The 25827-nt window shown below is 43.2% G+C and overlaps 1 protein-coding gene across 4 annotated transcripts in view; it reads right to left on the reverse strand.

Annotated features, from left to right (window-relative positions):
• Window positions 1-1530: 1530 nt before the first annotated feature.
• The window catches only part of SSUH2 (ssu-2 homolog), a 50770-nt gene continuing 26473 nt past the window's right edge, over window positions 1531-25827 (reverse strand). For 3 of the 4 annotated variants that reach the window (XM_077325258.1, XM_077325257.1, XM_077325260.1), the window contains 7 exons: window positions 24455-24579; window positions 21858-21920; window positions 20646-20731; window positions 15441-15533; window positions 14086-14191; window positions 12388-12495; window positions 1531-2663 (listed from right to left, as the gene is read on the reverse strand). In XM_077325258.1, the coding sequence (XP_077181373.1) occupies window positions 2517-2663; window positions 12388-12495; window positions 14086-14191; window positions 15441-15533; window positions 20646-20731; window positions 21858-21920; window positions 24455-24579 (728 nt within the window). In that variant the 3' untranslated portion in view covers window positions 1531-2516. The remainder of the gene's footprint in view (window positions 2664-12387; window positions 12496-14085; window positions 14192-15440; window positions 15534-20645; window positions 20732-21857; window positions 21921-24454; window positions 24580-25827) is intronic. The other variant, XM_077325259.1, reaches the window with a different exon arrangement.

Here is a 25827-nt window from a genome sequence, read left to right on the forward strand (position 1 = left end):
AAACCCAAATACAAGGATTTCTCCATTGGGCAGCTCCAGATTAGAATCCACCTTTAAAAAAAAATTAATTGTTGTGACCAAGGAATCCTTAACTGCAAGGTAAGCACACAATTCAGGTCTGCAGCTTGAAAGACAAACTAAACTGGGGAAACAAACACAAAGTTTGGAACTTTAAAAAGTCAAAAGTGACGGAAATCACTAACGAGGAAATGGTCCTGGTAAAGGTGGAGTTTTGTGGGATAAGCAAGAGTTTTATGGGATAATAAGCAATTATTCCTCATTCATTTTTGCGTATCAATGCTGCTACTGTACTCTCTTCTGAGTTGGGACTGTAATAAATCATCCATTTATTCATGTGAGTCATTGAAACATCTGCTTTTGGAGATAACACTTGGTTTTTCTATGGCAATGGACCACATCTGATCATACATTTACCCAGAGGGAATTACTGAATGGCAGAGAATGGCGTTTGAGTTGGGGCATCCCAGTGCTCACCTATGGAAGTATATTGTCTCCCTCCTGAACACATTGGTCATTCATTATTGTTGTTGTTGTTACTATCCAACATTCAGTCATGTCCAACTCTTGGCAATCCCATGGCACAGCTGTCACCACAATCCCCAATACAGCACCTCAGCCATGCAATGTTCTGGCCCATGTCCATTTTCATTGCAACTCTCATAGCCAGTCTTAAATTCTCTATAAAGTTGATGCCTTGTTTTCTTAGTGTCTGAAAATACGCCCCCAAACTGCATATAGGAAGGTCTCACAATGTTCCATCTATTCATAATATTACAGAGCCTCCCCTTGTGTGTGTGTGTGTGTGTGTGAAGTACACACCCTACTTGTCACACACCCTACTTGTCATAATACGATCTAGTCTCTGCAACACAGCTGACCAATAACTTTTAAAAAATATTTTTATTTATTTAGAATTATTTGGAAATACAGGAAAAAAAACAGAAAAATACTACTAATAATTATACACTACAGTTACTATTCATGGAACAACCCGCACCATTTCATGGAGCACAGATTTAAAAGTTCAATTTTTTTTTACATTGTTTAAAAGTTACAGAGCAAGTATTATATTAACCCTTTGATTGAAATCAGTTTTGATTCTGTTGTTCTGTATAGTCCAGTATTGGCCACCATTTTCTTCTGAATTCCAGTGTCAATTCATTGTGTATTGAATCAGTAGGTTTTGTCATTGTCCCATATGCAGTCTGTTTAGCCAGTCTAGTGTCTGGTGATTAATATGTTTAATTTTTTTCATCTTGATGCATACCATATATTTTAAGAGCTGACCAATAATTTAACCTCCCTCAGCTGAGGCCTCTATTGGTTAATATATATCTTTAACCGCTCCTAGTGGAGCGGAAGAAATAAAACAGTAAGGGCCCCGAGGGCGGGCCCTGTCCGGGATGAGGAATGGTGCCGATAGGCCCCTTCCCCTGGACTGACAAGTGGAGGGCCCAATCGGGAGACGCGAAGCGCCTCCTGATTGGGCCCTCCACTTGTCAGTCCAGCCCCAAACTGTCAATCAGCAACCGCGCACAGCGCGGCTGCTGATTGGCTGTTTGCCTGGACTACAGCCAATAGGGAGGCGCGAAGCGCCTCCCAACCTGCCCCATCCCCGACGAGGGCTACCCTTCCCTGCACGGTGGCCATTGCTCTGCTGGCCGCCGAGAGGGAAGGTAGGCCTGCGGCTCCCTGTGCCTTCCCCCAACTGGGGGACTACAAAGGATTCTGCGGGCCCAGGGACGGGGCTGGGAGGCTTGCTGAGCCGCCCTACACCGTTCCTGGGTGCGCAGAAGCCTTTGCCGCTGGGGGGGGTGGGAGGGGAGAACGGCTTCTGGGCACCCGGGGAAGGCGCAGGATGGCTGAGCCACCCTGTGCCGTTCCTGGGCGCGCAGAAGCCTTTGCTGCTGGGGGGGTGGGAGGGGAGAACGGCTTCTGCGGGCCCAGGGACGGCGCTGGGTGTATCGCAGAGCCTTTCCCCATCGGGAGGGGGGCCCAAAACAGTTTCTCTCGCCCTTGCCAGCCACCAAGCGCCGTCCCTAGGGAGAGCAGCTAGCGCCCATTTTATTCTAACATAAAATGGGCTTTAAATCTAGTATATATATATATATATCCATAGGATATATATATCCAATATAAAGTGTTCCAATGAACTGCTTTTGTTGTACCCATTTGCTTCATTAGCATATTTTATTTGGAAAGCATTAACCTCTGGAGTTCGTTTTCGTCTTCTTGTCTTTTCCTTGGTTTCCTCCTTCAGTGATTCTTTTCAGACATGGAATTTTCAATGCTTAATTCTAAAGAGGTACAATTATAGTAATTGTGGAAACTGTAGCATAAACAAGAGTTGAGGAAGATATAATTATTGTGTCTTCTGATGCTTAGCTTTGAACAAGGCAACTGCGTTACAAAAGTTGGCATTTGCACTCACAGTCAGGGGGAAAATAGCTTGCTTTGTACTAAGGGAATCCTCCTCTTTGCCAAGTATTTCACTGTCAGAGGATGGTACAGCCACAGCAGTACCTCTCCGGATAATCCAGGGCATATACCTTGTTCTCCATTCCATAGACATAATACAGGTACATCTTTCCGGCATATTGATAGTGAACTTCCGTGACAGGAATCAGCTCAACAGTCTGTCTCTGAGAAGAAGATAAGAAATATGAAATACCCGACACAATAGAATCTCCTGCAATTGTTTCTTAGAGAACAGGCCCATGTAGTTTATCCTTCAATCATTCTCCATTTGAAAAACATACTAAGAAAGGCCAGAATCTCCTTTTGAATACAAAAATACCTCTGTCAGCATATTCTAGTTGAGTTTTCTCCCTGAGCTGTGAATGGGGAGGGAGGCTTGTTTGTTTGAAGGGCCCAGCAATCAGGTTCCTTCCCTTGCCAATGTTACCATAGCTTTCCAGTAAGGGTAGCATTGTGGGTTTCTCCCATGTGACCTGAAACATCTGACTTTAGCAGAGTAGCATGGAAAATAGATGCCCAATAGAAGCTTCCTTCCTACCAATTTTATTGACTTCATCACTACTAATAGTAATTTTGACTTCATTTCTCCAGAATGGGCGCCCCTTTATTTTATCCTTACAATTCTATGAGGAAGGCTAGGCTGAGAATGTGTAACTGGGTCAAAGTCCCATTGGGGACCCAAAGTAGCTTATATCATTCTACTCTCCATTTTATCCTCAACCCTATGAGGCAGATTAGGCAGAGAATATGTGATTAGGCCAAGGCCACCTTCTTAGACTTAGAACTGTATTCCATTCCAATGGTGGGGAGTTTAATTCCCAGCTATCAAAAACATTGCTGTCCTTCAGTACTATATCAGCTGCCAATTCACTGGAATTTTTTTTAAATCAACAGCCCAAATAGTTAACTGTATGAAACCATTGACTAAAGACATTTAGATTCAAGTTCCTAGTCCGTTATGAAGCCCATTGGGTGAGACTTGACTTGTCACTTGCTCTCCACATGAGGTAGCTTAGTCCTGGTTTGCGTATACAAAGAATGTGCTGGTAGAAGAATAATGAAGTGTTAAACTGGATTTAAGCTACCCTGTACAAAAGCAAGAAACTACCACCTGCTCTCCTCCTCCACCCTCCTAATACTGTAGGAAGGTTCGTCATGGGGAAGTAGCTTAAGGTGACCACATATTAACATATATAGACAAGGATAGACAAGGCAGCAGGACCTTTCTAGGTGTACCTAGATATGCCTGATGAATAGGTCAGAGTTAGTCCTGAGAGGGATATGTGCAACTTGTGAACTCCTTGGAGGGGAGCATAAAATGACAGCAATAGTTTATTTTAATTTTATTTAAAAGTTTTAAAAATAATAATGTATAAAGGACAGTGCACAAGAAAAATTCCATGTCAAGAGAAAAAGAGAGAGTTCATGTAAAATGCTGTCAGATTTCAGCCAACTTCTGATAACCCCAGCAAAGGGCTTTCAAGGCTAGTGAGAGGTGCTCTGACAATGCCTGCAGCAGTTTCTTCCTTGGTGGTCTTCCACCCAAGTACCAACCCTGCTTAGCTTTTGAGATCTGATAAGATTGGCCCATGCCATGCTGCTTTCCCTCCCCTAGCAGCAACAGCAGCAGCAGCAGCAATAGAACAGTTGTTGGTTTTATAATCAAGAGACAGAAGCAATCAAGCAAATGCAAAATACACTACAACAGATACAATGATATATAAATGCTTGTTTTAAAATTCTGCATTGCGTGTGTACTTTAACTTGATTTTAATGATTTAAACTATGTGTTCTTGGTTTGGCTTTAATGGTTTTTCACCTATATATTTTTGATGTATATTTTACCTCTGTTAGAGTCCTTAGTAGTCCTGACAAGGACAGAAAGGCAGAGTATACATTTTATAAATTTATTTTATTTATTTACAACTGAAAATGTGTTCAGACCAGTGAAACCTTCCAAAATGAGTTTGATTAGCTACTGGTTAAAAGCAATTTTTAGTAATATAATTCCTTTCTTCAGAAAACATTTAATCATGCCAACAGAATTGAACAAGTGACTGAACTTCTCTTCCCTCTCTGAAGAAAGGAATTATATTTCCAGAAAATAGCTTTTAACTGGTAGCTACTCAAGCTCATTTTGGAAGGGTTTACCAGTCTGAACACGATTTCAGTTGTTTTTGAAAAGACTCTTTGGTCAGAAGAAACTGTGTGATATATTAGTTCTGCAGGGCTTGTAAGATGGAGTCCTTCCACCAAGTTTTTGGTTGGGACCAGTGATCCAATAACATCTCTTCCCCCCCCCCTTTAAAAAGACTCTCCCACGTCTACATTTATTTATTTTTATTTATTTTATTTTGTAATTTCCAGCCAGCTCCTCTCCAAAATATTCCAAAGGACGGAATCTAGAGGTACTTGCTATAATTGATGTTATTGTTTGTTAAAGATGAATTGAAATGATTTTAATACGTATTATTTTAATTATACTATTGTTTTATTGATGCTGTACACCATCCTGAGCCTGCCAGATTCTGCTGGGCCAGACTCCATCTTCTTCTCAGCCACAGATTCGACATGATAGTTACAGCCTGAGACACGCATCAGTACCCTCTTTCTCCCCAATCCCATTGTGTTGCTGATTAAGTGACCAGCAGAACTGTGTTTGCCTAGGAGCTTCTTGGCAATCTCCTTGGTCTACCACCTGTGACTCACTCTTGGCTGATCTGCCAGGAGAAATCGTTTCCCCCACCTCCATAGATAGACCCCCATTGACATGATGGTAACTCTTGTATATACCCATTAACGCCCATCTCTAGACCTAGCTAGGCCATTTCCCAACTTCGTACTCATAGAAAATCCCACCATTTGCTCACCATGCCCCACTATGAGCTCATCACGATCCCCCTCCCCCCCAAACCTATAAAAACTCTGGCTTTGCCAAGCCAAAATCTGCTTCTGATTTGGGACCCATTCAAATCACCCTACATGCTGGCTATGTTGACTCATTCTCTGACCTCTCTGCTCTACAGCAGTGGTCCCCAATCCCTGGTCTGGGGACCAGTAACAGTTCATGGATCAGTCAGTACCAGGCCGCAGCTCCTCCTTGTCCTCCTCCCTGGTTGCTGCCTTGGGGGCTGCCCTGCCACTCTGCCGCCGCCTCACCTTTGATGCTCTCCGGTGGCCATCATGGCTGGGGCTCCCCTTCGGCGTGGCACTGCACAGCTGTTGCTGGCAGCACCCCCCAGCGGGTGGCGGGAAGTCAGGGGCGCCAGCGGGAAAGCAAGTGGAGCAGGGGCTCAGGTGGCGGTGACGTCCCTCGGCAAATAACAACCCCCCCCCCCCGGGCCTCAGTAAAATTGTCAACCGTTGACCGGTCCCCAATGATAAAAATGTTGGGGACCACTGCGCTACCGGACTGGGAAATATACCTACTGCTGTTCTCTTCCCCCTTTATTTTCTTATCCACTCAAATGTTCATGTGCTAGATATATTTTTGTTATTTCCCTTCCAATAAAGATTGTTATTATTTTGCTGCAACTACTTGTTGTCTGCCTTGTGTTCTAAAGGGTGTAATTACCTCAGACTTTCGCAAATGACCCAAACTCTACGTTACCAACTCTCTCACAAAGCAATTCCCCACTGCTGAATATACACGTGTCTTGGGACATGTGTATATGCATTTCTGGTAACAATACACAAGCACTTCAGCAAGGACAAAGGATCCTCTATCTTTTAAAAAGCAGCAGTAGTTGCTGGTGGTTGCAGATAGGTACTTCTCTTTTTGCATGCCTTCAGTAATTTGGTTGTGGTGTTTACAATGCAATGAGCATTTCTGGCATTGGGACAATCACAGCAATTGAGGCAGGCCCACAAAATGACAGTCTAGGGAGAGAGATGGCATAGAGAGGAGCAAGAATCAGCCGCATGAATTCCCTTCGGTTTTATTCCTCACTTGGAATGTACATTCAGGTGTTTTTATCCCACTTTTATGTTGCTGTCCTGATCACACAGAGGAAATGTGATGTGCTTAAGAGGCAGAGTGCTGCAAAAATGGCCCTGAACTTGAAAGGCTTGGTTTCAGGGGCTGCTTTCCAGCTCTTTGCTTTTTATTTGTGGCTCCTTTGATGCAGGCAACCCCTTTGTGTCAAATGCCAGATGAATGCATACTGGAAAACTCACTTTCATCCCATCTGTTTTCCTTGCAACTAATATTACCTTTTGCAAAGCAAACAAAACCTGCCAGAGCAAAAGAGCCATTCCTGTTGTACATTTGAAGGGTTTTCCCATCAGTACTAGCCAACAGCATCAGTACCAGCCAATGGCTGGGTTTTTTCCCAGCATATAGGAAGTTCTATTACTTTCTTACTTCTGTTTTCTTTCTTTCTTTGGTACATTTTAATCCCAAGCATTCTCCAAGGAATTCAAGGTTCTGAACATTGTTCTCCTGTCATACTCACAACTACCTGCCCACCCACAGAGACCCCATGTCCAGATGATGCCCCCCCCCCCCAGGCACTCTGGTCTGGAGGAAATTCACCCTCTGATCCCGAAATGCAACTGGCATTTCCCTAGTCATGTAAGAAAGGGCCACAAGAGCCAAGCTCAGACACAATCCCTTCTGCCCACCCACTTACAATCTGCCTAAGTATCCTCTTTGCTTGGAGCCAAAATTGGCTGGCACAGAATGTGAAGGCCATTTTTAAATCCTCCACACTGCGGTACGATTGAGGCCCCTTCACAATACCACAGAGTACTGTGGTTGAGAAGCCCTGGCATAAAGGCAGAAGCCTTCCCCTGGTCTTCCAGATTCAGGGGCAGACTGTGTCTGTTGCAAATTTTGCAAAACATTTGCCAGTCGAGAGGTACTAGATTGCTCAGATACAACCCCCATGACCCTGTGTCAGAATTCAGGCTCTAAAAGTTTGGAGACTACTCTACAGTAGGTCATTAGCAGCCTGCTGTTAGCCAGCACTTGTGTCCTCCTGTCCAATCAACTGCAATCACAGGGCAGGAAAAGCCTGGTTACCTTTTCCCTAATCTGCCAGCAGAGCAGGACAATGACTGTTAGGCCAACTTTTGACAGTGCAAAAATTATACCCTTCTATGGTTTTATGAGGACATAACTTTGGCCAGCATTGCATTGCTAGACTCTTCACCCTAGCTTCCAAGGATCCGTCTCCTGTTTCCTCAGTTTGACCAAGAAAGGAAATAAAATCAAGGTAGTATCTGCTCTTATTCCACTTGACGCCTGCCCTTGAATGCACACTCTAACTTTAAGATATACGATAGTTAAAAGCTGAAGAGAAGGATGAAATGCGATCCCAGTGTAGATGCACTCTCTGCTTCAAACACTCACTGCCCAGCAGGCTGCTGGCAAGAAGCTAATTAAGACATTTTGCTAAACCCAGGCAGTTAGGTGGTTTGTGTAGTTTAGATCTCATGCTCTACACTTTCAACATTCAACATCTGAGACTTAAGCAGTCTCCCGCCACAGACTTTGAAATGGAATCTTAATTAACTTGCAAATGAGTTGCAAAACTTGCCAGGCTCACAGTGTTAATGGAGCTGTATGTTCCTTTGAACAAGAATGCTCTGCTAGGGCCTTGGTCATTTCTAAGCAGGCCTGATGAGAGCCACCAGAAACCTTGGAAAGAAATTCCCCACCCTCTGTTAAAGAAAAGAGCAATAAGTAAGGAAAGAAAGGAAGGAACCCCATGCAAATTAAGAATATAGCCTGGGATTAAACCACAGGCTGCCAGCCTCGCAGTGGTGGTTGCCAATCTCCTAGAATTACAACCAGTCTCCAAGTTACAGAGATCACTTATTCTGGAGGAAATAGTTGTTTTAGAAGGTGGACACTGTGACATTCTACCCCACTGAGGTCCTTTCCCATGCTCTGCCTTCGCCAAGCTCCACCACTCCAGGAATATCCTTCCAACCCAGATTTGGCAACCCTAAAAAAAATCATGGTTTGCGTGGAATGCACCATTCATGGAAGCCCTGCATTCTGACATCCCTGTGAAAGGAGGCTTGGAATGTTTCAACAAGATCTCAATGCAAGAGGTGGAACGAGATGCAAGGAACAAGAGCAGACTTCCACATACAAAACACAGTATTTGCACATAACCTGACCTGAGCTGAATTACATTATGCTGTAAAATCTGATTGCAGAATCCTTGTCTCCACTGCTGGGATTTTATCAGTGACTACACAGAGGGAAATAAATGCCCAGTGCCCAGTAAGCACTTCAGCCTCAGCAAAATGGCTGAACTTGAATAATGCATTGTTAATATCATGTCGAGCACACTCTGACAAATGACTTCTTCTAAACCCCCTACAAGAAGTCAGTGTCCCTCACATTCCTCTTATTCAACTTCCCATATTGGTTTGCATTTTATGCATATTATAATAATACTAGATTCAAAGCCCGCTCATGAGAATAGGCTTTGAAAGGCTCCCTACCAGACACATAGAGGCAGCACTGCCCCTGGGTGTGGCGTTTCTGGGCCCAGCTTCCCCTTGCCCTCCTCCCCGGCAGTGGCACGGCCTTCCCCTTGGGCCTAGAATCCTCTTCGAGGCCCCGGGTATGCTTCTAGGCCCAAGGCGAAGGCCTCTTCTTTACTCACAATGTCCTGCCACTTCCCCATCACTTTCTGGCTTGTCCTGGTGAGGGCTTAGAAGCCGGTCTTTGTGAGGGCCTAGAAGCCTTTCTGGCCTGTCCTGGTGAAGGCCTAGATTGTGCCCTCACCTGATTGGCTAGAACTACTGTCTGTCCTGGTGAGGGGCCAATTGGAAGGCACTTTGCGCCTTCCAGTTGGCCTCTCACCCGGACTGGTCCAACCCACTCTCCGCCCACTTAGCCCTTAATGAATTATGAAGAAGGGGAAGATAATGCTTTCTTTGTCCCAAATGGATCTGGTCTTAAGACTTTTAATAATTCACAAATAGATGTTGAAAAACATCCATACCAATGTTCCTGTGTCCTTTGTGACCTGCACTGCATAGCTGTTATGAAGAGCGCGGAAATTATGCTTGTGACACTTCCAGCCCCTTAAATGTGCTATGCATTCCTGTGATCATGAGCATCATCTTTTGGATGTAGTCTGTTGGTTATAGCTCAACGAAGCAAAAAAAAAAATCAATGGATATCTGCCAGCTGAAAACATGTTTAGTCAAACTATGCAAGCACAGATGCTGGCGATGAAGTTTTGGTGAGAGATATAGAAGTGAGCCATCTATCCAGAAAATACATTGCCACTCTGCCACCTGGTGCTCAAATGAAGTAGTGTTGCTATCCTATGTCAAAAACTAGGCTCTAAAGAAGTGCATGTGCACATGAAAATTTACACCCAGAATTAAACCCGGTTGGTCTTAAGGGTGCCATCGGACTCAGACTTTGTTCTGCTGCTTCAGACCAACACTGCTAACCACCGGAATCTAGGTTCAGATTAGTTTAAGTAAATGTCATTTTTTCAAGGATGATCATGAATGATCGTTACACAATAATTTTTTTCTTTAAGGGCAACTGAATGCCATAGCCCAAAAGGCTGGCATTTTAGATGGCACATGACACTACATGTCAGAAATTCCTAAACATTAAAAAACAAAGCCTTGCCTTTTTATCAAAACAGAAAATAGATTTTACCAAACTATAGTGATTCAGTCTCACTTTCAGCCAAGGGAAAACAAATAATGTAAAGAAGACCATATGGCAAATGAAAAGCCAGATTGCTGCTTCCCTGTTCCTAGTAAGAGAAGGTTTAGCTCCTAAGACTCTCTTCTATTAAAAATGAAAAAGACTTGCTCCACAGGAAAGGACTCCTTCCTTCAAGAACAAGGCTCTTCACAAAGCAGTAGATGGTTACAGTGTCCCGTCCCATAATTAAAATATCGTCTTTCTAGATGAGACCAAGAATTACCTAGTTCAAAGCTCTGCCTCCAGCAGTGGCCCACAGGATGACCCTAAACTGTACATGGCAGAGGAAGCCATGGTGATTAAGAGAATACAGACTCCGTCAACAGCACACGTGAGCTTCAAAAAGCTGTTCTGGGATTTGTCTTCCTGATATAGCTAGACCTAACAAATAGAATGCACAGCTCTGAAGAATTTAGAGTTCAGAATAAAATCCATTTAGAAAGTATAGAACATTTCAAAGAGCTCAACATGCTTAGGAAGACTTTAATTAAATAATTGCCTTCCCGGTTTACCTGAGGACTGTAGTGTGCTTTAGGCGTATTTTTTAAAAAATGGGCATTAGTAAAGCGTTCTGTCAACAAATTCTAATATAACATGCACATCCTTGCAGGCAGAGGAACAGTCTCCTCAGAATCACATGTCATGGTTATCCAGTCCAATTAAGGGTCAGAAGTGGTCTTGTCACAAATGTACAAACAGCACCGTATGAGCAAAGGCTGAAGCTAGAATTAGGCTATTTCTTGTGTACTGTGACATTTAAACACAGATCCTGAGTAATTTAGGTTTTGTTTCCTCCTCACAAACTGTGATCTGAGACCTGGATTAAACCATAGATTGGGATCCCTGTTGGTAGGGAGGAAACAGAATCTAAATTACCCAGGATCTGTGTTCAAATGACGCAGTCAGGGGGAGTTCAAAGCCTGTGTGTGTGACAGGAGGAAGGAGAGATTGTCTGACTACCAGAACAGGCTGAGTTCTTGCCCACCATGGACAAACAGAATGTTAGGCTGTCTAAATGTGGAAATAGGTTTATTTTAATCTCTCAGCACTACTGCAAGGTGTTTGAGTCATGATTTGTCCAAAGACACTTGTGTGTGTAAAGGGCTGTCCTATGACAACCTCAGCAAGGGGCTTTCAAAGAAAGTGAGAAGTAGAGGTGGTTTGTCATTGGCGTCTTCTGAAGAGTTTTTCTAGATGGTCTCCCTTCCAAGTACTGACCCTGCTTAACTTCCAGGTTTAAGTCACACCATGCCACCTTCTCTCCTCCAAAGATATAGGACATAGATTTGCAGGGATTTGCACTTTGTTTCTCTGCTTTTTAGCGTAACAAGCTTTAATTAATTTAATTGACAGAGTAACCTCCTAAAACTGCAGTTGATCAATCAAATGGGAGTACAATAACAAAAAGATTGGCAGCTTTGTGAACTAAGGGTGCAGTCTTTTTTGTTTTGGTATATTTAACTTCAAAAAGAAATTTTAAAATCTTTTCCTCATAACGAAGTCGGGTCATTTTGTTTCTTAAAATTCCAGTTCACCCTACATGTCCTTCAGTTTCAGTTTCTCCAAGGATTTGCAGAAGGCATCTCATTCTCTCCTCCCCCACCGTTTCCTTGTTCTGTTCCCCAGAAGCCCCTGTAGCCCCTCCCCTTCAGCTGCTTCCTTGTCCCTTTCTCAACCACCCATCAATTTCACATTATCTGAACCCATATTCCCATAGCTCCCTCTTTCTGAGAAAACTCTGCTCAATTCCAGTTTCTGTGATACCAACACCCAACCAGTTGATGGCTTTAATCCTCTAATCTTTTTTTAAAAGATTTCAGATCTTTCTGCAAACCCAGAGCTTTTCACAGACTTGTAGAAAGATCTGCATTGTCTGTCCACATCTCCAATCTCTGGCTTTAACTATCTAGAGATGGGACCATGGTGAGCATTAGATATGTTGGTCATGTATATAAAATCCCAAATAACTCTCTGTTTTTTAACTGAGCTGCTAGGAAAAAAGGACGATTACTCTTCCTTAAAAGCACATTATTAGGTGCATTGTTCTGGTCCCATGGACTTCAATGGATTTGAAGCTGGTATCTCTGTTCTGGATTGTACCATAATTACTCAATTTTAAGAAATCCCAACATTCCTAGAATGTCATGGAGTAAAAATCTTGGTACCCTATCTATACATGATCCTCTTTGACATACCTGCTGCAGAACGTTTGATGTACTTGCGAAAGCTGCCATATGCTCTGCAGTAGCTCTTTGAGATGCCAGTGCCATATCAGGATAAGGAAAGCCAACAAGGGGATACACCTGAAATTAAACAAGCAGCCTCAAAGGAAACCAGTTCACTTCCACACATTCATTCTTACTCTGTGTGCCTTCCCTCCCCTGCCAGTCTTCTCCTGGAATGAGTAACACTTGAGATAATTTGTTAAAGTGGTGGCTGTTTTCCTTAATCGACCTAGCCATGTTGCAGCCGGATAAAATTTGAACACATTGTAATAACAGCAATATTCCAATTCCTAATTCAGGCTTGTCTGTCTCTTTTCTCAATGGTAGGTAACTTGTTCAACAGCAAGGGCGGTTTATAGAAGCCAAAGTGCCAAAGTCTGCACATTCTACTTTCATATAATTTATACAAAATGAATAGAAATTGCACGAATATGGCAGATCTGAAACTACTGGAGCTGGTGCAACTACCTTGAGAGAGCCTGGCTCTGAAATTGTTAATGGGTGACACTCGTCCATCACAGTCTTTTCCGGTTATCTATCTGTTCTTGTGCCATGATCCCTGTGTCCACCCTTCAGAATTGGAAGCACAAGGGGGTTCTTCTCCAGCTTTGGATTGGAAAATACCTGGAGACTTTTGGGGGTGGATCTGAGACTGGGCAGGATTTGGGGCAGGGTGGAACCTAAGTGGAGTATAATGCCACAAAGTCCACCCTCCAAAGCAGCCATTTTCTCTAGGGGAACTGATCTCTAGTCTGAAGATAATTATATAAATTATATAAATAACCCCTTATCTTCAAGTACCAATCAACAACATGCATAGATGAGCATATAATTTCACTTTTTCATTGACATGTGTCATCTATTGCTAGCAAGAGAAACATACATTACAATGGAAACATGACACTATTGGACTGTCATCAAGCCAAACAATATATATTATCTGAACATTACCTGTCAATTGTAAACATGTTGAAGCACTGGGTAGTATTTATGATCCACTATCAACATCAAAAGCCAATAGATGGTTACCTGCTGGCCAAATGAGTGTAGCCTCTCTAACTCTAGTATGTGTAGGAAGTTGAAAATGTAATGGACTCTCTGAGTATGGCCCCATTAAGTATATAGAAACAGGAGCCATACAATGTAATACGTTAATAAGAGACTCAGTGCTTCCAGTTCACTGTCTATATCAGGCTTTCTCAACCAGGGTTTTATGAAACCCTGGAGTTTCTTGATGGCCCTGGAATGGTTTCCTGATGGGTGGGAGTTAATTAATTTTGTATATTAAAAAATGTTAAACATTAATTGGTTGATATGACCTCATATGGTCAAGTTGACATGCCCCACCTCCCAAAATGGCCAATGATGGGGCTAGGGGTCAGAAAGGGAAAGGCCCCAAATGGGTATGTACACAGCTATGCTTTTAAACCATTTTAAAAATGATTGCACCACTTTTGAAGTTTCTCAAAGCCTGAAGCCTGAAGAATGTTTCATGTTGGGGGTTATAGACAACTGCTGGCTGTTCCAGAGGAGCTGGTGAGTACAGAGCTTCCAACCTCAGACACTTTCACAAAACGATCTTGTGAGTGTCAATGGGCCAGAACTTAGAAGAAGTATCCTGTGCCTGATATCATGAGTCATGCCTCAAAGATATCTGTAATTACTTACCAGAGTGTTTTCCTCTTTAAATATATTATCTCCCATGGCTGTACTGAGCAATTCTCTTGGGAAGTTAAACTGATCGTCAGAAATAAATTCATACGTATTGTTCTTCCTGCAAAGAAAGAGCAGTTTGGATCATTGCAACAGACTAACTGTCAGTGTATGATTGAGTGGCTAGCTCATGAGGTAAGTTAGACTGAAGATACTGGTTGGGATCTGGATCACTCAAAAAGCATCCGCATGAAAACTCACTGGGTCTGTCTCTTTCCCTAGCATTGTGATGATAAGGTGGAGGAGGGGACAACTATGGGGAAAGCTTGGTAGGGTCCTAATTGGGGAGAAAAGCATGATAAATATTTAATGAGGTTACAATCATCCCAAGAAAGAGAGCTGCAAATATTTTATAAGGGGCCTCATTAACCAATAGGATCGTGATCCATGTGGATATGTGACTCATTTGGCAGGTTACGTTTACACACTTAATCCTACTAGCTTTTCAGAAGCGGAGGTGGCTATTTTCTTACCTTCCCATTTTCTCAACAGCCTCCACAAAACCTATTCTAGAGGTCAGGTGAGACCATACACCACCTGGACCAGAAATCTGAAGTAAAGAAGGGGGGAAAGTGAAATCTCCCTCTTGTGCAAGTGGAAAGTTCCCCAGATCAACACTTCTGTGTGGTGCATTCATTAAATGAATCTGAATGTTCAATGCAGAGAGATTTAGAGTGCAATCTCAGATCAAATTCTGTTTAACAATGCTAAGCTGCATTGCTAAGAGTGCAGAATTTAGAACAAGGGAAGTAATAATAGTACTCTAGTCCACATTTGTTAGAACTCATTTGGAATACTGTGTCCAGTTCCCAGTGCTGCAGTTCAAGAAGGATATTGGCAAGTTGGGACATGTTCAGAGAAGAGTGACTAGGATGACTGAGAGGTTGGAACCCATGACGTATGAGGAGAGGTTGAGAGAGTTGGGTATATGTAGATTGGAGAAGAAGGCGGCCAAGGGTGATATGATAGCAGTGTTCCAATACATAACAGGTAGATATATTGAACAGGGGGCCAACTTGCTTACTGCAACTTTAGAGACAAGGAGTAGGAACAATGTATTCATATTATGGGAAAGGAGATTCCACTGAAATATTAGAAAGTATTTTCTGACAATGATGAGTGTTCAAACATGGAATATGCTGGAGACCGGAGGGTGTGATTTTTAAATCCCTGAGAAAGTGGGTGGTTTGACTGGATGGCCCTCTGGGATCTCTTCCAGCTCTCTATTGTTCTGATGTTGAGGTTTGCACTACTGAATTTTTGAGAATCTTTAGTAGCCAAACAATATAAACACCAACAAGACCAAATACCAAGTAGTTATAAGCTGGATGAAATGTAACAACTTCTTCTCCCCTTGGCATGTTGTACAGGTTTTGTGGCCTCTTCCAGAACAAGTGCTGCACCTTTGAGGTGGGGAAAAAATACAGTAATTTGCAGAATGATTTTGAATATGTAATGGCAACACAGACTAAAAAGCCAAAAGCAAAGTATAGCATAAAATCACTATGCCTATATCAAATACCATGACTAATATACCACTGGATTCTACCTACACTAAAATGTCTAGACAAAAGTAGAGCTTTGTGGTTGGATAAAACATCAAATGGATATTAGGAGAAGCCAAAAAAAAGTTTCAAGAGACTGGGAAAGGTTTTCTAGGGAGTTTTTAATCTGTGGATGGTGCAATGGGTAGAGTGTTGGATAAAGTGACCAGAAATCTGGGGCCACAAGGTGGGATGCGGCGGCAGGTGGGCCTCCCCCCCCTCTCCCCTGTCTGGCCTCAGAAGCGCAGCGGCGGGGCGGCGGGGCGGCGGGGCGACGGCGATGGTGGCGGAGGCTGTGATGGCAGCCTCCTCCCTCCTTCCTCCCCCTCTCCCTCCCTAACTGGCCTCAGGGCGGCGGTGGCCCAGGAGGAGCCTGGTGGATGGGTCCAGGAGGAGGCAGGAAGGCGTAGAGAAAAAGGCCGCCCAAGTAGGCAGCAGCAGAGCCAGCTGGGAAGCCCCACCTCAGAGCCCAGGCGCCTGCGCAGGGGCCTCCTGAGCCCATGCTACCTGCTGGGCTGCCTGCTGGGCTGCCACGCAGCGCGCGGCAAATTTTTTTTTTTTTTTAATTGGAGAACGCCGCCGTGTAAGCCATGACTTCTTCGGGTAATCTGAGAACAGATTACGTGGGAAGATTAGAAAACGCCGTGGGACACGGGGCAAATGCCCCAAATGCGGGACTGTCCTATCAAAGGCCATCTTAGTGTTGGATTAGGGTTTGAGAAACCCAGCTTCAAATTTGTGGGACTGTCCCGCCAAAGACCACCGTCTGGCCACCTTAGTGCTGGATTATGATTTGAGAAACCAACTTCAAATTTGCACTCTGCCATGGAAGCTCATTGGGTCACAGTGGGCCAGCCATGCACTCTCAGCCTAAAGTACCTCATGGGGTTCAACCTGGTGGAATCAGTTGCCAACCAAGATCTGAGCCCTGACAAAGCTATTGAAGTTCTGTAAGGCCTGTAAAATGGCACACTTCCTCTAGGCCTATGGTTGAGACCAGGGCTCTTTGAAGTTTCATGGGCCTCCTTCCACTTCTTCTCTTTACTCCCCCCCCCCACACACACGTATTCATAAGTTATACTATCTCCTGTCTAGGTAGATGGTGCAAGGAGCTGGATGTAGGGGGGGGGGGCAGAACTGGGTTTTTAACTGTTTTGGTAATATCTTTTATTACAATGTTTTATTGTGTTTTTACTGTTGTGAACCACTCAGAGGCCATTCAGGGAGAGGCGTTATAGAATAACAATAACAATGGACTAGAGGAAAACAATGTAAGTAATTTTGAGTCCCCATTGGAGAAAAAGGTGGGGTATACGGTAACTGAAATAAAGTAAATAGTGGCTGTCTTGCTAGGTGTCTGGGCTGAATGGTATCAGATTTTGCACTATATTTTTGGCACCATCCTAATTATGGAAATGCAATTCTTTTGCAAAAAGGTTTTTAAATTACAGTTTTACTTTCTAAATAACTCTCTGACTGGACAGCAAGTGTTCCTTTCCTTAATTTAGACCAGCAGGGAGATTGTTTGGACACAAACTCATCATCCAACAAAATGAATGTACACTTGGATAGAATGCCAATTCCCTTCTACCACCAAAGAAAACTAGGTGACCCCTTTTCAAGGAATGCATGTTTCTGCCTGCAACAGATGTGGAAGGCATATGTTTATCCTTGGCAGATCTGGATTGCATCAACATGATGCAGATTAGCAGCAGTTAAGAGCTGATTTATGAAAGCACTTGAAGTCATTGTCAGCCTCAGCGGATCCCTATTTTTTCCCAATGACGTCCACAATTATCCCACAATGCCATCTCTGTTATTTTAAGCTTAATGGAGCCTAATAGAACAGTTTAAAAGAACAGCGAGGCACTTTGCAGCGCTTAAAGATCATTGTCGAGCCAATTAGTTGAGCACTTGGAGAAACAATAGGGCAGGAATCCTACAAGAGGCACACAACCTCAGAATAAAGAAAAGCCCCCAGAAAACAAAAGCTCTATAGAAATGTAGGGAAGTAGAACTGAAGGCTTTCCACCAGCCTTGAGGGAAATGGGTTCATTTCCATACAGTTACCCGCATCTGTAGTATCTTCCTGAATGGCTGGTCACCTTTATTCCTTTGATACTATGCCCAGAGAAACCAGTGGAAGCAGGGGATTGTCACTGTGGAGTTCAAAATGTAATTTTTAAGCCAGACAATTATTTATTGAATGCTATGAATATGTATGTGCAGCTGTGATTCCGAAAGTCACAGCCCATTTGCAAAGGAGGGCTACAGACCCGTTTTAATGTTTTAATTGAAAATGTGTTCCTCCTGTCCTGGATAATTGGTGCTGGGGAGGATTGTGTGGGAGGACTGCAGTGTTGTCAGCAGACAACAGCAGCTAATGGAAGCCAGAGGAATGAAATGTGCTGAGAAAAGATGAATATTTCTTTCCCTTTTATTCCCTCTTCTTTGTCTTCTTACACCTGTTTTTGAACTGATGTAGGCCACCAACTTTTTAAACTGTGGAAATACACTGTGGAGCACAAAGATTGTTGTGAGAAAGCCGGCCTCCCTTCCTGGGAAAATCAATGTAGTAGGTAATCTTTTAAGTAATTTAGACAAACATATGCTGGTCCATAGTCTACATATATCTGGCCCCTTGAGCCAATAGGAATACAGTTGTAACCCATGATGGTAGCCTTTCCTTTCAGGTCATTTCACAGGTGTTTTTTTTCCAATGGGGCTTTTCTATCTGGTTGTTAGAATGGAGGTAATGGTTGGGAGAGAAAAGCAAGCCAATTGCAGGTAGGGGACCAGAAATCTGACAGAGGTATGACAGGCAGAAGAAACCTCTTCCCCCATTATCTCTCTCTCTCTAGCTTCTAATCTGGGCAACTGGGTTTGATTCTCTATTCCTTCACATGCAGCAAACTGGGTGACCTTGGGCCAATCACAGTTCTCTCAGAGCTCTCTCAGTCCTACCTACCCCACAGGGTGTCTGCTGTGGGGAATGCAATTGTAAGCTGCTTTGAGACTCCTTCTGGTAGTGAAAAGGAGGGTGTAAAACAACTCTTCTTCTTCTTGAGTGAGAGAGAGAGAGAGAGAATCCACTTTTTGGGCCTTCCTTGTTAAATTCCACAGTAAACTATTTTTGTGGGTTTTTATTATATCATCTTCATCATATCAAAGAGCATATCTGGACTGAGCTTATAGCATTTATGGTTTAAAGATTTATGTTTAAAAAGTGGTTTGTCTGTTCAAAACTGAAATGGTGTACTAAAAAACACAGTGGGACTTGCTTTTGACTGAAGAGGACTGGACCACCCAGCTGACACCCTCAATGTATTTAACTAATACTCCTGAAGGAATCGCCCTTTTGCAAAGCCTGGAATAGGACGGGCCTATAGCTTACTAGCAAACCACAGGCTTGGTATCCTCTTGAACAGCAATTCCCAAGACCTTTGCCGGCAATATGTATGCATTCACTTAGTTATTGGTGTCATTTATCTCCCCAATTTCTCCCCAAAGTGGCTTGCAACATTGCCAGATTCAATACATTCCCATTCATTGGCAATAGTTGTGGACAGATATATTGGTGTTCACCACAATGAAAGATCCATTCATGATATTATTTTATGATGTATTAAGTATGAACAGCTAGGTCATTGTTTGATTTTACCTCTTTTACCTTCTGCTAATGTTGCAGATGATAAGGCCATTAGCTTTCTACTAGCAGTTGAATCTCCTGAAATTACTGAGCAGGTTGCTGAGTTTTTATCAGTTGTTATGTCATGTAGGTCTAAAAGACAAAGTATTGAGACCTTGTACTGTTGTCCTTCTTGTATTACATTTATTATTTCTTTTAGGTTATTGATATGTGTTACCGAATTCTTCAATCAATGTTTTTCTGATTTTTAATGCCATTAAAGGTATTGAGAGATGATGATGGCTTGCAACATTATCAACTCCATTTTACCCTCATGACAACTCTGTAAGGTAGGTTAGGCTTGTTAATATGTGACGGGCGGAAAACCACCCAACTACCTAAGAATATAAGACGAGCCCTGCTGGGTCAGTCCAGTGTTCCATTCAGCCCATCATCCTGTCTCATAAACTGGCCAACCAGTTATCCTGTAGGTCCAACAACAGGGCATGGAGCCCTTCCCCCAGATGTTGCCTCTTGACTGTGGTATAACCTTGTTGGCAGGTGGGGGATTTGAACCCGAGTCTCCCAGATCCAAGTGTAACATTCTAATCACTATACCATGCTGGTTAACATGTTGAAGTTTTATGCATAACTCTTACTCTGACATTTTGAAGTTAGGTCCATCTCCCGTGGTAGGCTAGTAGGGCAGTATTATAGAGCAGTGGTTCTCAACCTTTTTATCACCGGGGACCACTCAACGCCTTTTACTGAGGCCTGGTGGGGGGGGGTAGTTTACTCCTCTACTCTCAACCACTGCCCTAGCACTCTCTGATCACTATGGTAATGTTTAAACATCCCTTCAAAATAAGATACAGACACGCCACAACAATGAAGTGTGTTGTAAAGGGCTGGGGGGGATGAAGTAAAGGGCCGGGGGGGGGGGAAGGCGTCCTTCGGGGCCCACCTCCAATTAGTCGAAGGACCACATGTGGTCCGCTGCCCACAGGTTGGGGATCGCTATTATAGAGTGTAATTTAGAGCTACTTTATGAGTTTGCTTTGCACCCGAATTCCAAATGCATTTTCCTCCAAGGAGAGTCTCAGAGGTACCCTGAGGGCCAGCTTGAAGACCAAGCTAAGAGAATGGTATAGTTTCCTTTGTGACATGTGGTTTATATAACTTAGCATGTATGAACAGTTCACCAACAATTTTTTGAAAGGGAAATCTCTGGGTATCAAATTCCTATCATTGGTGTCTCCCAAAGATGGTCCCGTGTATTTTTTAATGAAGTAATATTATAAAAGCACACACAGCAGAAAAAAAGCTGCATGGTAGTATCTTACCTTTTCCGACCAGTACCTGAACACATCTGGCACCGTTTCTGATATTTTGATCTGTGTTTGGCTCCACAGCATGTAACACACCTCATCTAAAGGAGTACAAAAACACCAGAATGTTGTCCCCAATTCTTCTGTTTCCCAAATGTCTGAAAATACCTTTTCAACCAACATAACTCAGCATGTGTTTTGGGTAAGGCCTCACTTTTTCTATTATTGTAATAAACTGTTCATTCGGGTTAGAGGAAGAGAATGCCAAAAGAAACACTTCAACCCTTATTCCTCATTGGCAGGGAGAGCTGATGCCTTTGTCCATTGGTGCAAACAGCATGACGTCTGGGGGAACGAACAGCAGATCCTGTCAGGAGGTGGCAGCGAAACAGCAAGGGCCTTCAAAATGGAGCTCTTCCACCAGACTTTGGTTGAGACAAGTGAAACAAACCATCAGCCAGAGCCCAGAGGCCCCTCCCATCATCAGCTGCACCCACAGAAGAAGAACAGAACCACAGTGCGGTAAAACTGAGTTAAATGTTCCACTGTAGAATGTTAAATTGAAAACTGTTTTATTTTGATACAAGTTCCTATTGTTAAAAATGTTATATATTTAAATCAAGATGTTTATTGTATTGAACTGTTTTGTGAACATTTCCAGTGTAAACCGCCCTGAGCTGCAAGGGAGGGCAGTATATATAAATATAATTAAATTAAATTTAAAAAAATAACTGTGCATAGGATGACACCAAGCAAGCACAGTGCTGCTGATAGCCAGCAGGCCCAAGGGTAGGCTGCAAAGACTGCTACCTTGTCAGCAGGTAAACATTTGCTACTCTGCAGCACTGTCCAGTGAGGACTTGTTCTGTTTTTCTTTCCTTTTGATTGACCCACAGACGCAATCGGTAACTCCTGAAATGATTTTCCTGATGCTGATCATCAGTTCCTTTAACTCATCATCGTACAACTAATTTTCTTCATGTAGAAGATCAGCATGCCAGAGAAAACAGATCTACCCTAGCTTTGTCCCTAAAATGCTAGTTTTCTACCTCTAGGGGGCATTATTTCTTTTGATACACTTGCAGTTCAAAATGGAACATCCCCCCAAAAAGGTGAACAAGCCTTGCTTACTATTGAGGGACATGTTGCGGTGGTCCTTGAATCCTGAAAATTGTACTTTGATATGAATTCATTGCCCGTAGAAAAGAATCAGCGGATGCTACTCACCCTTCCTGCACCATGACACCCGCTGCATTTGTATCGGCCACGGCCATGACATTTGTGGCATTCCTGAAATATAAATGGTGTGCGTGGATCGTCCTACCACTACACATTATCATGCAAAAATATATTGTCATACTTTAATCCCTTCGGGAATATAGGTCAATGTGAATGATTTGATGAGCAAATGAGAAAGTATATTATTACTCGGGGCCAAGCCCGTTGCATTCAGGAATACAACAGGTGCTAGAATAGGGGAGTGGGGTAGAAGAACTCTGTAGATCAGGGGTAGTCAACCTGTGGTCCTCCAGATGTTCATGGACTATAATTCTCATGAGCTCCTGCCAGCATGGGAATTGTAGTCCATGAACATCTGGGGGACCACAAGTTGACTACCCCTGTTGTAGATGGCCTCTCTCCAGTACCCGGAAATGCTGCAAGCTGCAGGGAACTCACCGACAGGGGCAGCTCTCACACGGCAGGGATCTGCAGCCTCCAAGCTTCAGAGGGAAGTGGAAGGAGGAGGGGGTGATCAGGGGTGAGGGACAGAAGGCGATTGGCTGGCTGCTGGATAGACAGGCAAGCCAGTTGGAGGAGGAGGCATTCAGGGGCAGAATACCCGCCCTGAGTGGGTGTTAAGTGCTGAGTGGCACTTAAGCCATGAGACACACTCCTCCTCCAAGGCCTTACCAGAAATATATTATGTGGAACAAATATGTTAGCTAAGGTAAAGGTGTAATATGTAGGAATAAACTGAGACTACTGCAATTTGGTCACATTATGAGAAGACAAGACTCAATTGGAAAACAATAATATTAGGAAAAGTTGAAGGCAGCACGAAAAGAGAAAGACCCAGCATGAGATGGTTTGACTGTTAGCAGTCCTGGAGAAAGGCCAGCAGTATGTCAAAGGTATGTATTCAGTGTCTCTTTCAGCAGTTATAATTGCAACATAGTCTAAGGTGACAGAAGCTGTCTTTACCCATCCATGAGCAGATAAGCAGAAGTCAGATAGCTTGTTAGGCAGTCCAGAGGTCAGCAGTCAGGTATAAGGTCCGCGTGGGTGAGAGGAAGTCCAAGAGTTGAGGGCAGGCGACAGATCGATGGGGTCATGGGCCATCCAAGTCAAAACAGCGTGGAAGTCAGGCTTGGCTAGATTCCAGGTGCACAGATGTGGATGTGGCAGCAGTCTCACATGTGGCACCCAGGCTGAGGACCTAGAGCCTCAGCTTCAAATAAGCATGGCCAAAGAACAAAACCTGCAAAGACTTATATCCTCATCCTGTAAAGACTCAGATGTATCTTCTAGCCTTATGTTATAACAAGCAGCCAGCTGGGTACTTCTGATACTTAGGTCTTGTCTCTGCCTCCACTGCTGTTGCTTGAGAGGTTCACCACTCCCCTATGGCTCCCTCCATCTCATGTCTTTGTGGTTGGAGCTTGGCTGTAACTCCTCATCCTCCTCTGCCTCATCATGCCTTCACAGGCTGACTCCTGACAAAAAGCCAGCTTGGAGTAGTATTCAGATGGTGGCCTCTAATCTAGACACATTGGACTTTGCCCCCCATGCCTCCTCCACATGCAACCAGCTGGGTGACCTTGGGCCAGTCACAGTTCTATTAGATCTCTCCCAACTCCACCTATCTCACAGAGTGTCTGTTATTGGGAGAAGAAGGGTAGGTAATTATAAACTGCTTTGAGACTCCTTCGGGTAGTAAAAAACAAGATACAAACCCCCCAGCTCTTCTTCATAATGGAAGAAATAGTGTAAAAGTGTAATATTATGATAGACCACCTGTAAATTTGTAACATAATGATGACCATAGCAAGCTGCTCACATTGAGGATGACAACTGGAATTATGTTCTCTGCCATGTGACAAAATACATCATCCTGAGAACCATCCAGAGACACCCAAGTAGTAAGTCTCAATTTCAATAGATCTTTGCATTTGATCTTAGCATTTTCAAATACATTGCTTTATCAAATTTGTGATGCTGGCTTTGATCCTGTGTAGATTTTCGCAGGCACAATGCCAAGGATGGAAGAAAGTGACATTGCCAAATCTTGGAATCTAAACAGGATTACTACTTGTGAGGGACCACCAAGGAAGATATAGAGAGGAAGACAATGGCAAATCACCTCTGCTTCTCACTTCCCTTGAAAGCCCTTTGTTGGGGTTGCCATAAGTTGGTTGGAAAATGATGGCACACATATATGTAATGAGAAGGGTAATTTTTGCCAGTCCTGTAGATACCTCTGACCTATTCCTCTCGGTCCCTCATCCCACAGGAACAGCATTTCAGGAGGCATTTGAAGGACCACAAAATGGGTGGAAATAGCCACAGTACCTCCCCTGCTTGTGCCCCTGGCTAAAAATCAATTTTCCTTCTTCAGATAAATATATTTCATTAAATGAAAAAATAGCATAATCAGCTACACTATTGTACATGCATACAAAGTAGTCACTGTTACATAAATAAAACAACATCCTCTATTTCCACCCAATGTAAAGACCAATAAAATTATATAAAAACTTTGTTGTCACTGGGGTTTTTCAAGACTCAAGTAGCAGTTGGAATCAACCAAACCATCAGTGAATTACCTTGACCAAAGAAGAGTGAGGTACACGGAACTTTTTTGTATCTTCCTGAAACATTTGTGGAGCTTGAACTTTAATATTCCATAACTGAGGTGGTTCACCATTTTGTGGCCCATCCACCAATGCATCTAGTAGGAAGAAATAACACCAAACCCAGTCATTTAACAGACTGATACACAGGTTATTCCCATTAAAATCATCAGGGTCTGCAACAGGTTCCACGCTGTTGAGTAACTAGTGAGGCCCCATAATTGCCCTGTGGTAGTGATTATTATTTTCCCCACAGTTGATTGCCCCCCCCCAATGGATTTGACTGTCCTCTCACAGGCAGTGGTACCTTCTGCTCTCATCCTAAAATAGGTAGGATATTGATTAGTGGTTACGGAAGCGGTTATGGTAAAATTCCCTCTTCTCCTCAGGATTAGCTACTGCTGTTGGTGTCTCTGACAACTCCTGCTAAGTAACCTTTACACACATAATCCCACACTACTAAGGTTCTTGATTAGGACTTTCATTACTCTTTATTCATTTAAGTCAATAATCCTTCATTGTATTGAGATCCCTGATGATTACATTCATAAATAATTTTTAGGCACATTTTCTAAACCTTGAGGTAGAGTAACACCTAGTGATTTAACATCCTTCTTTTCCCATGCTGATTCCCTACTGAGTTACATTTCACTAGTTGGTCACTGAGGCCAGTTCTGGCCTATTGATGATGAGTTGGGGCTTATCTGTGTTGCTGTTTGTGATGGCTGGCTTGTGTTTTCTGGATCAATAGACATGTTCATTCTTTCTAGGACTGTCAGTTTGAAAAATCTGATGGACACTAAGGTGTCTTCCATGGTGCCAGTCTGCAAGATGTCCTGGAGGAGAGAAACTTTTTTGAATGGCAATAATGGCTGCCTCCATCCCCCAAAACTCAGGATAAAAACCTTCCCGAGTAGTAGGAAAAAATTATCCTAGCACAGTAAAAGAGAACATTTCAGCCACAAGGCTGTCTTCAGCAGCCTTCAGCTATTTCACACAATAAGTCGTGCCAATCACTTTAGAAGGAGTTTATTACTTTTGGGGGGAAACTAATACATTTCACCTTTAAAACACTGATCCCTCAAGCAACTCTTTTCTAACTCTTTGGGGTCTTTTGTAATTAGGCCAAGGGTACATTTATTAAAAGGTCTGTTCCCCTCCCCGCGAGGGAGCTGAGAATTTTCTCAGCCTGACCTGAGAGTGTGTAGGCAATTGTACGGGAAAGAAATAGGCACAAAATGTGTGTGTGGGGGGGAACTTTGTTGACCATTTTAGTGGAATGGAAATGATCTGGTAAGAACTGGAAGACTAAGTCCTCTGAATCTTCAGTATTTAAACAGAGTTGC

Source organism: Paroedura picta, chromosome 3 (assembly GCF_049243985.1).
Source record: "Paroedura picta isolate Pp20150507F chromosome 3, Ppicta_v3.0, whole genome shotgun sequence".
Lineage (NCBI taxonomy): Eukaryota > Metazoa > Chordata > Lepidosauria > Squamata > Gekkonidae > Paroedura > Paroedura picta.